We start from the raw sequence: 12799 nt of genomic DNA, 5'->3' as shown, positions 1-12799 counted from the left end.
ATTTTATTATCTTACAACCACTTACAGCAAATTGTACATAGCAATGCGAACTAAGAAAACAATGTCTTTGAAGTCCAATATTAGGTTACATTCAATTTTTTTTAGTTACTACCTCTTCTGTCTATTGAGTTATTGGTGAAGAATGTTGAATAAATCAGACATATTAATGATATGTAATAGAAACTTTACTTATAAGCACATGAGTCTTTATGAACACAAAACTTATTCAATTAATTTCTATATCAATTCGATACAAGAAAAGGATTTCTAGTGGATAAAAGACACAGAAGGCTGGGCGAAAATGTACATTACACTGCAGACTCCAAGCCAAACGGAAACAACGCAAGATTCATTTTGGCAGACCGCGATTAAATTACTGAGGCTGGAGGACCACACTATGAAGAGGTAAAACACCAATCTTAAGTATCTCCAAAAGAATCAGCACCCATAATTACTCCAGAAAGGACAATCCCTACAAAAAGCTTTGTAGAAAATTTTCATTGTTCTTTCAGTTTCTGTAAGGGATACTTAAAAAAACACTTAACTGATCAGTAAAATAGCAGCATAATAGTGTACAGTTGTGCATAAATGTTAACATATGACATTGCCTGTAATGTCTCAACAAGGTAGTTTGAACACCATCTCTGAATGTCACTAGCATCAAAACCTTTATGGACAACTAGCAGGGAAAACTGTACATGTGACATTTTTATCAGATAAAAAAGTGTTTCCTTTTATCTTCTATTTACACAGCAAAATTCTGTCAGTATATTTTGTAACACTGTATATTGCAACACAAAAAAAATCCAAACTTGTTACAATGTTCAATATACACTGCTGGCCACCGTAAATGCAACACCAAGAAAGACAAGAGGTAGCACAACAAAATTTATTTTGTAGATAACATGTTGACCAAGTATCAAATGATTACGTTTACAGACGTCTGTGACATGTGGTTCCTGCCAGAATCAGTAGCCAGAGCAGCCGCCATTGTTGGAGATCACCGCTGCGACACGTCTCAGCATTGAGTCAAAGAGACGTTGGACGTGTTCCTGGGGTACACCAGCCCAAGCAGCTTCCACACGTTGCCAAAGATCATCTGGTGTGGCAGCTGGGGATGTAATCTGGGTCACTCGTTGAGCAACCATGGACCACATGTTTTCTATCGGCGAAAGATCCGGAGAGCGAGCCGGCCAGGGAAGCACTTCAATCTGGTTATTGATGAAGAACCTTTGGACAATGCGTGCCACATGTGGTCGCGCATTATCCTGTTGAAATATGGCTGTGGCCGAGCCCTGAAGGTAAGGAAGGACAACTGGCTCCAGCACCTTGGATATGTAGCGCCGGCTATTTAAAGTACCGGCAATGCGTACTAGAGGCGTGCTAGAGTAATATCCAATACCGCCCCATACCATAATACCCGGTGCAAGACCAGTGTGGCGGTGCATAATGCAGCTGTCCAGCATACTCTCTCCACGGTGTCTCCACACTCGAATCCGACCATCGTGGTGCTGCAGACAGAAGTGTGCCTCGTCAGTAAAGACGACGTCATTCCATTCTGCCGTCCACATCCGTCTGTCATCACACCATTGGCGATGGAGACGTCTGTGGTTCTGCGTCAATGGTAGACGAAGCAATGGACGTCTTGCGGACAGACCACTCTGCTGTAAACGGCGTCGAATGGTACGTGCAGACACTGGATGATGCGTTACAGACACAATGTGCTGTGATATGGTTCGGGATGTCACTGAGCGATCCGTCACTGCCATGCGCACAATTTGCCTATCAGCACGTGCAGTGGTGCACCGAGGTGAATGCGATCGACCACATCGGTCCGTCGTACCCTCCTACATCCAACAGTCACATATCCGCATTACAGTTGTTTGGTTTCGTCCAACACGACTAGCGATTTCTATGTATGATAATCCACAATCTCGGTAAGCCACTATCCTTCCTCTGTTGAACTCTGATACTTGATCAAACGATGTTCGCTGTTGTCTATGAGGCATAACTGATCGTCTTGTGAAACAACCACAAGGTAAACACACGTGCCGAACGTACACTCGTCGAAATCGCCAAGCCTTAAATGGCGCTATGAGGTGGCGCCACAGGCGCGCGTGATGTGCGTCTGCGCTGAAATTCTAATCAGTTGCATATCTCATCGCTGCAAACCCATGGTGTAAATTTCACTTGATTCAGATGCTTCCTTCAGGCTGTTGCATTTACAGTGGCCAGCAGTGTATCTTGTTTATTACATCACTGATTCAAGTGTTAAAGTGTTAATAAAAAGAAATAATGATTAGCACTGTTAATTTGTGGTGTCTTTTGTTTCCTCGATAGAAGTGAGACACTTAAACAAAAACTAACCATGCTATCACTTTGCAAAAATACTATAGCCACTTCCTTGCCCTTAACAGGACAAGTCAGTGGAGTTTATTCATTCTCGTGTAATATAAATACAATAGTAATGCTTAAATGTGTGACAAATGTGTATGCAGAAAACAACAGAGATAAACAACTGAAATATCTGTTCACCACAATTTCTAGCACAGTGCTCTTTCTTGTGAATAATAATGACATGTAGACCAGTTGATGAAAAATGACTGTTGAAAGAAATAAAAATGTTTGAAATCAAAGCACGCTAAACCTTTCAGTGAAGAATTCTAATAGTCATGTAAATTACAGAACAACAACATATAAAGACTTATTAGTTATTTAAAAAATCAAGGAGCATCCACATTACAGCAGAGTCCCGGTAATCTGAACATGAAAAATGTTAGTCTAAGTATGGAAAACTGTACGGTAAACTGCTGTACATACACACTGTTTTAACTTACACAGTACAGTCCACATGTATTAGAAAAATTGGCAAGAAAACATTAGGTATAATCAATGCATAACAATGAAATAAAAGCTGTCAAACTTAGTAAAATACAGCGGACATTTTATCCCTACTTTTTAGAGTCATTGTTTTCTGGCATAATGAAGGCAGTCTGTTATATAACGCATAGTTCCGCCATTGTCTCATAAACATCAAATCAGCAGGTGTAGCAGTGGACTGTTGCTCCAAATAACGTAGCGTGAGGTCAAGGGATTCTGCTGTGCCATTGTGTGGCTCCAGCTCTCCTTTGTCGCTTTCAGGCTCATTGTCACTTCCATCACAGCAGTCCACTTCTTCCTGGTCTTGAGTCACAGCAACAACTAAATCAGTGTCAGTAAGGTTCTCCACACATGTCCCATCTGCTACCATCCACTCATCTACACCTCCTTCACTAGCTTCTTCACATCCAGGGATTGTCTGTATCATTTGTAGTAGATTTTCCTCTTCATTTTAAACTAGGTTGTCCTGAAATTCAAGAGATGTCCACAGTTTTCTCCACAATTATCTCAGAGTATTTTCTGAAATATTCTGCCATGCCTCAGCGGCCCAATAAACAACATCCTTCACATCGGTCTTTTTTATTTTGTCCACAAAAGGAATGCTATCATCTTGGATCAGCGTTCTTAAAAATTGTTTTCTGTAAATCAGTTTTAATGTTTGCAGTACACCCTAGTCCATCGGCTGTAGAAGTGGTGTGACATTCGGCGACAAAAACTTTGCCACAATTTCTCCATTGCATAATTCCTCAGAGTTGGGGTGAGATGGTGCATTATCAGTCAGAAAGATTGCACGGGGGGGACAAATGATTTCCTTAGAAAACCGCTGAACAGAGGGAACAAACCGGCCACAAAACCATTCTTTGAACAGCTACCATCCATCCATGCTTTTTTCTGGTTGCAATAATATACGAGCAGGAACTTCATGTTGCAGTTTTTAAAAGCTCTGGGCCTAGCAGATTTGCCGATCAGCATTAAAGGCAGCTTGCGATTACCAGCAGCGTTGCTGTACACTAATAAAGTCACACATTTTAAAACCAGGAGCATGGTCTTCTGCTTCTGATGCCAGGCTTTTTGTTGGCAATGCCCTAAAATTAAGGCCAGTCTCGTCAGCATTATAAATTTGTTGGGGAGAATACTGTCCCCTCTCTCATTTTTTCAAACACACCCAAGTATTCCTTCACTGCATCACGGTCAGAAGAAAGCTTCTCTCCAGTAATTGTTAGCTGACTGATTCCATGAAGTTTTTTGAATATGTCCAACCAACCCATACTCGCACTAAAAGACTCCGCTCCATTCGTTAATTTGTTCAGATAAACAGCCTTCTACTGAACTAGTGCTCCATTCAAAGGAGTCCCCCTTTCTCTTTCTTGCGTAAACCTAGGGAAAAGAGCTTCATCCACTTTATCGTACTAGGACTATTTCAAAGTATGCAGAATTTCGAGTGTTTTTCCCAAAGACGTTGCACAGGACTGTTCAAGCTTCACTTGGTTCTTTTTCCAATCACAAACGGTTGCTTTACCAACACCCAGTTCCGTTGCCAGTTTAGATACATTCTATCAGCTTCAAAGCATTCAGTTTTTCTTTGAGAGTTAATGTTGTATGTTTCAGTTTACTCATCTCAACAATAAGGACAGGGAGTGAGTGAGAGTGAGCCATTGTTCCCACACTTGTTCCCATTTGTTACCATGGTGTACCTACTTGTCTGCTTGGTATACTTCACTGTAGAAACTCGTCACTGCAGTTCTGGCTAATCTGAACAAATAGGTAATCCGAACAAGGTCCAGTCCCAATTAGTTCAGATTAACAGGACTCTACTGTATGTCAGAAATCAGTAATTCTGACAACAGCCTTAAGGCTATATGGAATGAAGTGAAACAAGAGACAGGACAATCAGCCAAAGAATAGGATAGTATCACTACTGACTTAAATGGAAAGACTGTAAATGATGGGTCACATGTTGTAAATTTGTTCAATAATCATTTCTTAAATATGGTAAAAAAAAAATACGGGTGTAAACAGTTCAAGAGACAAAGCACAGTAGCAAGCTGAAAAAGCAACTATCATAAAATTCAATCATATGAGTGTATCATCAAGTTCTCCCTCTGGAAAAAAAAGAGAGCGTGTGTGTGTGTGTGTGTGTGTGTGTGTGTATTTCCAACAGAGTACTAAAGATTTGTTCCCATATAATAAGTTCTGCCTTTTATCAAATACATAATGAATCACTTTCTCCATGCACTTTACCAGAGAAGTTGAAATTTGAGATCGTTCATGAAATTTGCGATTTTCAGCCCCTCTATAAGAGAGGTGATAGGAGACATATCAGTAACTACTTACCTGCTTCACTACTGACACCATTTTCCAAATTTTTTGAAAAACTGATGCATTATAGAACAGTAGCCCACATGAGCAACAATAATATACTCAAATTCACACTTTCGATTTCAGAAGAGCTGCTCTACTGGAAATGTCTTTTACAAGTACACTCACCAAATTTTACAAGCATTGAATAACAAAATAGCACCAGTTGGTATTTTATGTAACCTACCTAAAGCATCTGGCTGTGTGAACCACAATATCCTCCTACTCCTTGATGAACTGAGGTTTTATGGAATTGATGGTATAGCCAACAAATATTCATTTCTAACTGAACGAATGCAGAAAGTTGTACTTAGTAATTCAACAAATGTAATCAAGGAAGATCTCTGACTGAGGAGAAATCACACAGTTCTTGGATCTGACATTGTTCCTCCTGTGTGTAAACCATCTACCATCTAATACAAAACAAGCAGAATTAGTTCTTTTAGCAGGTGTCACCAATATAGTAAGTTATCCAAGCATACCTACAGCAACAGAAGAAATGGGGGGGAACAGGTCTGTGGAGTACAGAGGATGAACCAGCACAGTGATTTCATTTTTTGTGCAACAGTCACGGACCAAAACGAATGAATGTGCAAGTGTGTTACCACGATGCAAAAGCCATGAATTGTCTTCGCCACATTTCAGGCCATTTCCTTCTCACATTTTCTTGCAGCCGTCGAAACATGTTCCGATAGTACCATCGATTAATAGTTTGTCCCTGTGGCACAAATTCATTATGAACTAATTCTTCAAAATCAAAGAAAACTATCAGTGTGGCTTTGACATTTAACCTAACCTGACAAGCTTTTATTTGGTCTTGGAGAACCTTTCGTGACTGAATTTGAAGGATGAACCCTGGTCTCAACATCATAACCATAGATATCTCACCTTGAGTTATGATCCTCTATAGGAACATCTTGATCTTGTTCGCGGAATCCAAAAGCCCTTCACAGATTGTGTGGCAAACGTCTTTTTTGTCTCGAGTCACGAGCCGTAGACAAACTTGGCAGCAACTTGATGCATTCCAAGGTGCTGTGTCACGATTTCATGACATGATCCAACTGAAATGTTACCTTCTTCTGCAATCTCTTGGACAGTCAGTCTTTGATCAGCACACACAATTTCATTGATGTTTCTGAGCATCATCGGTAGACACTGAAGGGAGTCTTGAAGGAGGATCATTTTTAACTTCCTTCTGGCTATTTTTAAGCCATGTGAACCATTCGTAACACCAAGTATGCCTTAAGCATTCATCATTGTAGGCTTCCTGCCTACACACACAACATTTAATACAGACACATTGCTCCTCTAACTGTGCCATGTTGAAATTCACAAAATGTGGGACATGATGTCCTACTCAATAAAGCGCTGAACAATAACTAACAGACAGATAACAATGAAGCTTCTGGCAATTACACTTTAAACACAGGAATGTGTAGGGATGCCAACCGCATTCCACTGCAACACACTATTGGTAAAAATTACAAATGTTCGGTAATTTTTTGAACAGACATGGCATTCAGTTTCAAATGTCTAGAGGTACTACTCCAAGGAAGGCCACTTGACAGTGAGGGGGTGGGGCAGAATGATTGATGTACTTAAGCCCTCCATGAGACACCTTCATCTGGATTACCTGTGAACTCTTGTGAGACTTTAATAGCAGAAAAAGAACATGAGGAGTCAGAATTATCAGTTGCTTGCTAGTCAGAATGACAGGAAACTACTTTTGGTACTTTAATTTCATTTGTGAAAGCATGCTGAGCTCCAGAAGCTCCAGCAGTTGTATACAATTTACCAACACTAGGATTAGACATAATCAAACCTTTTGCTGTGACCATCTGTCAGGAGCAAGGTGCACAATCATATATCATTATGGCACTGATTAAACTGTAGCCCAAATGCAACGAGGTGCATATGATGACTACAGTAATCAGTTACCAGAGCGCACACATCATGGAAAGACAAAGCCCTATGGTCCGAAAATGGCATCAATTTCTACACTGCTGCCGTGGACTGACATCTCTGTTACTGTTAAGACATGAACTGCTGGAGAGAAAGGTGCTGTTCTTGCTGTTGTTCCTTGTACTGCTACTGTTGCAGTGACGGCAGTTGCTGGTGGTGTTCCTCTTTAAGTGCAAACTGCTCCTGCTGTTGTTGTTGTTGTTGTTGTTGTTGTTGTTGTTACCAAACTTCTGAATGATTGTTAACATGTCACTGAAAGCATGACATGACAAGACATGGTAGCCACTTTTCTGTCAGCTCCCAACATGGTCATGTAATACATAAAATGAAGTTCATTGAGAGCAGAACATTAAGCGAAAGTCAGTAATGGGAACATGTTCTGGTACAATGCAGATTTGAAATCCAATAAGCAGAATGCTGTGACTGATAGCAGGTCATTTAACAGATTGTACTAGACTGAATCATGGCTCCCTGCTTAGTCCTGTTGACGCAAGAGGTTCCGTCCACATGACTTGATGCACACGCCCCTTGTGGTTATTGTCAGCCGCAGTCTGTAGTGCCTTTGAGCCACAATGGATATTGGCTTTTGGTGGTGCTAATGTAACACAGATCTTGCCTCCAAAAATGCAGGATGAAATTAGGTATTTTATCACTTTTCATTTGTATCTAAATTGGGCACCACCTCCTGAGTATAGATGTTTTCTCTAGCTTTATTTTATTGTTACTATTAGAATTATTATTATATTATCATGAAATTTGCAAGCAAGTTACCTGCAGCTCTGCTTGTGAGACATCAATTTCTCCGCGATACACAAATTCAATAATAAATTTGAGATCACTAAAGCATACATCTTGAGGCATAATAATTGTGGGATGCTTGCATGGGTTCTCCATCAGCAACTTCTGAAAATATGATGAGCATGCCGAAAGGACAACCTGAAACCAGAACAAATGCATCTTATTAGTGGATCCTGTATATACAGTGTACAAAAAAAAATACTACACCCACAGAACTAACTTCCTAAACTGCTGTCTTCTTATCTGCAGCTGATTTTTAATCTTATTCATAGCTCAAATGTAACAATCCATCTGCAGGGGTAAAAAGACCTCCATAGCAATCAGCACTTGGTCTGATGGTTAGAGGGAGGGATGGACAAAAAACGAAACCAATCTTTAGCTTTTCATAAAACATATGTCACAAATGCATAAAATCTGATGGAGTTGGCACTCCTCGACTCTGAAAAGTCTTTACATTCAGAAAACCAGTGACATGAAAAGCAATTATATTCATATCATGTATCTAACCTGGTTTACTACTGAACTGGAAACTTCTTGCAGAACGCAGCACTCTATCCTAATTGAAGAACCAGCAAAATATGCAAAAGTGATTTCTCACAAGCCTTGCGGCAGTTAACAGTTCTATTACAGTCTGTTACATGGTGAAGACTTGTTGTTGCTGTAGTATTTAGTACGAAGATAGGTTCGATGCTGCACTATCCTGTGCAAGCTTCATCTCTGAATAACTACTGAAACCCACATCCATTTGAACCTGCTTACTGTACTCATCTCCTGATCTCCATCTGCAATTCCACCCCCCCCCCCCCCCCCCCACACACACACACACACTCACACTCTTCCCTCCAATACTAACAATTCTCTGTATAACATTTAACAAATGAGAATGTTACCACAGAATAGATAGACATGGAGTGGGATGTCAGTGTTTTGAGTTATGTTTCACTTGGTGACCTGTGTGGGGAAATTCAACAGAGAACTCACTGATGCATTCCCACAAAACTATACATCACACAGAGAAGATAATCGCTGGTCAGATGAGAAAGATTTTTGCTCTTCAGGGTTAATTAGATCCCACAATATGTGACTTAGACATTCTGAAGAAAGAACTAGGAAAATATTAGAAGCAAGGAATCATAAGGGAACTGAGTTCAAGTGACATTTTACATAACACTAAATGAGTTAACATCAAATATAAATGACACTTTTTGAACAGAGACCACAAAAAAAAAATAGGGACATGTTTGTGTCTGTGACCATGTAAAGACTGCTGCAATGAGTGTGCGTTCACATGTGTGAAAGAAAGAGAGAGAGAGAGAGAGAGAGAGAGAGAGAGAGAGAGAGAGTACTTTGTTCTTGTTGTTCAACAGATTGCAACACGTTTTCTCGTGAACAGGATTATTAATGTTGCTGAAGTTAGTCACCTTCTCCCCTCACAGTTCTGGGAAATAAACTTTTCATGGCATGGCATGGTGCACAAGTTCAAGAAAGAAGGCCCACTTGCATTGCTCCTATTAGAAGCATTACTACACTGAAGATTAACACTTTTTGTGAACTTGTCAAAGGTGATTAGCACTTAACTGGGCTTGAAGTCCCTAAAACTTCAAATCAGTTATGGCAGTATTACTATCCAGAATGAGTTGGGTTTCCTGTAAGTCACAGCTCACTGGGTTCTAAAGTTGTTGAATAAACAGCAAAAGTTGAATAAATTGCAAGTCATTTCACACTTCTCATGAGATGCAAGAAAGGAGATAAAACACCTGAATCAAAGAAAATCAGTATGTGGAGGCAGATGGAAGTCAAGATATGGTTCTCTGATGATACACTCATGGCTATGTTGTTCTTGTGGTCGATTTCCTGCAGGAACATAGGACCACTGCTGTCAACAAGTCCAAGGTGACTACCATTAAAAAAGGCACAGAAACTAGATCAGAAGTGTGTTGCTCCACCATGACAATGCCAAACTCACATTGCAGCAATAGCCCAACAAACAAAGGCCAATATGCTTTGGGTTACAGCCTTCAACCAGACTTACCACCGTGTGACTTCCATCTGTTTGGATTGCTCAAGGAAGCTCTCAGTTGAGAGCACTTCACGACCAATGCAGAAGTACAACCATTTAACCATTTGTACCAAATCATTTCAGTCAAGTTCTTGTACTTTCTTTGAAAATGGCATTGTTGTTATTTGTTTTTCCATTAAAAAATTTATGAAAGTATGGCTAAAATGTATCACTAACATACAAGATTATGTAAAAAACAAATAGCTAAACTTTAAATTTCAATTAATTTTGAATAATAAAAGTTTTTTTAATTGAATATAAACAGTCACAACTGCAATAAACTTTCTTTTTTTATTTATAAAAGGTTAACAGTTTCCATCTGTTTTGCACTATCTTCAAACCCACACCATAATGTAGATGGTGGCTGTGAACTGAGCAGGCACTGCTTCTCCACGAATGCTAACAACTCACATAGCAGTTAGCGCATAGTGCAGCACCTGCATGAATGCTAACTGCTATGCGAGTAGTTAGCATTCGCAGAGGAGCAGTGCCTGCTCAGTTCACATCCACCATCTACATTATGGTGTGGGTCTGAAGATGGCCCAAAACACACCAAAACTGGTAACCTTATATACATAAATATAAAAATAAAAAGTTTACTGTGGTTGTGACTGTGGATATCCAACTTTAAATAGTAAATAAATTGCTGTACTCCAGAGAGACATTTTCTCAGAAATTAATAAAAGTTTCATTTCAAGAGGTTTCTTTGTGATTTAGTGAAACTTCTAAATCTGGCCTAAAGTATATGAGGAATCTCACAACATGGAGAAGAAAGAAGGGTGCAGCACACTGTTAGATGTGTAACTTAAAGGCAGGTCAGACACAAAGACAACTGGGGGAAGAACACCTTGCTGGTAGGTAGTAGTCTAGGGATGAGTGTAAGTCAAATGCAATTGGATACATAAAGAGAAGGCAATCAGGTCACAAGTATGATGAAATGGCGTACCAATTTGCCCAGTAGAAGATTTTTCAGTTCTAATTGTATTTCCCACTGACCACAGAGTAGAATAGCCTTTATAATTAAAAAAATATTTTTTAACAAAAGAATTCTTTAAAAAAAAAATAAAAAAGAAAGGAACTACTGTAACAGATGTATTCTTAAAAACTAATATGACTCATATTATGGAACACTCACAGCTTATGAAATGAACAGTTCAGTAATCAACCATGAAACTTTAACTGTAAATGTGAAAAAGGTTGTGGACTGAGCATAATATGGGACTCTGTTACAAAAAACTGAACAAATTATTTTTGGGAGTTACTGGGGACGTGTCAATGCAGATGTTTATAACTCCAAGTATTTTCAGGTTGACAAGGAGAGAGTGGCATTGTTTCTTGGGACAAGCTGTGTATATTATTCTAACAATCTTCTTCTGTGTTTTTAATATGGCTGTAACATGACTAAAGTAAACCAGGCATGAGACAAACACAAGTATTCTACCCTTAGATACTCAATAGTGACTAAATCTAAAAGTTTGCACACGAGATACGACACTCACGCTGTATTTCTGCATATTGTTAATACGTTCTTCCCAGACTAGTTTTGAGTTTACTACATCTATACTCTACAAACCACCGTAAGGTGCACGGCAGATGGAACATCCCATTGTACCATTTGTTAGGGTTTCTTCCTGTCCCATTCACATACGGAGTGTGGGAAGAACGATTGTTTGAATGCCTCTGTGCATGCAGTAATTATTCTAACCTCGTCCTCGTGATACTTATGTGAGCATACGAATAGGTTTGTAATGTACTCCTAGAGTAATCATTTAAAGATGGTTTTTGAAACTTCTTTGGATAGTTTACATCTATCTTCAAGAGTCTTTCAGTTCAGTTCCTTCAGTATCTCTGTGATCCTCTCGCACAGATTAAGCACACGTGTGACCATTGTGTAGCCTTTCTCTCTATACGTTCAATATCCCAAGATAGTCCTATCTGGTACGGAACCCCCACACTTGAGCAGTATTCTAGAACCAGTTACACGAGGGATTTGTAAGCATCTCCTTTGTAGATTGATTGCACTTCCCAGTATTTTAGCAATAAATTGAAGTGTAACATATGCTTAACCCACGACTGAACCTATGTGATCACTCCATTTCATATTCCTATAAAGTGTTACACCCAGGTATTTGTATGAGTTGAAATATTCCAACAGTGACTAATTGATGTTATAGTCATAGGAAACTACATTTTTTTCCATTTTGTGAAATGCAAAATTTTACATTTCTGAACACTTAAAGTAAGTTGCCAATCTCTGCACCACTTTGAAATCTTATCAAGATCTGACTGTATATTTATGCAGCTTCTTTCAGACAGTACTTCATTACAGGTAACGGCATCATCTGCAAAAAGCCTGATTTTACTATTAAATATACATCATCAACAGCAAAGGTCCCAATACATTCCCTGGGGGCACAACCAGCATTATTTCCACATCTGACAATGACTCTCCATCCAAAATAACATGTCGCTTCCTCAGTCCAGTCACAAATTTCACTTGATACTCCATATGATCATACCTTTGACAATAAGTATAGGTGTGGTACCGAGTTAAATGCTTTTCAGAAATCAAGAAATACAGCATCTACCTGACTGCCTTCATCCAGCTTTTCCTATCATCAGTGTTTCCAAAATTCATGCTGGTTGACACTGAGGTGGTCATACTGTTCAAGATACCTCATTATGTTTGAACACAGAATATGTTCTAAGATTCTAAAACAAATTGATATCAAGGATAGTGGA

At 39.3% G+C, this 12799-nt stretch overlaps 1 protein-coding gene across 1 annotated transcript in view; it reads right to left on the bottom strand.

The window, feature by feature from the left end:
• LOC124789177 (protein bric-a-brac 1) overlaps nt 1-12799 on the bottom strand; it is a 261959-nt gene that overhangs the window by 133056 nt on the left and 116104 nt on the right. Inside the window, exon 3 of the mRNA XM_047256470.1 lies at nt 7972-8136. Coding sequence (XP_047112426.1) covers nt 7972-8136 — 165 coding nt within the window. The remainder of the gene's footprint in view (nt 1-7971; nt 8137-12799) is intronic.

The sequence above is a fragment of the Schistocerca piceifrons genome, chromosome 3 (assembly GCF_021461385.2).
Source record: "Schistocerca piceifrons isolate TAMUIC-IGC-003096 chromosome 3, iqSchPice1.1, whole genome shotgun sequence".
Classification (NCBI taxonomy): domain Eukaryota; kingdom Metazoa; phylum Arthropoda; class Insecta; order Orthoptera; family Acrididae; genus Schistocerca; species Schistocerca piceifrons.
This window is presented reverse-complemented; position numbering and strand designations above follow the sequence as displayed.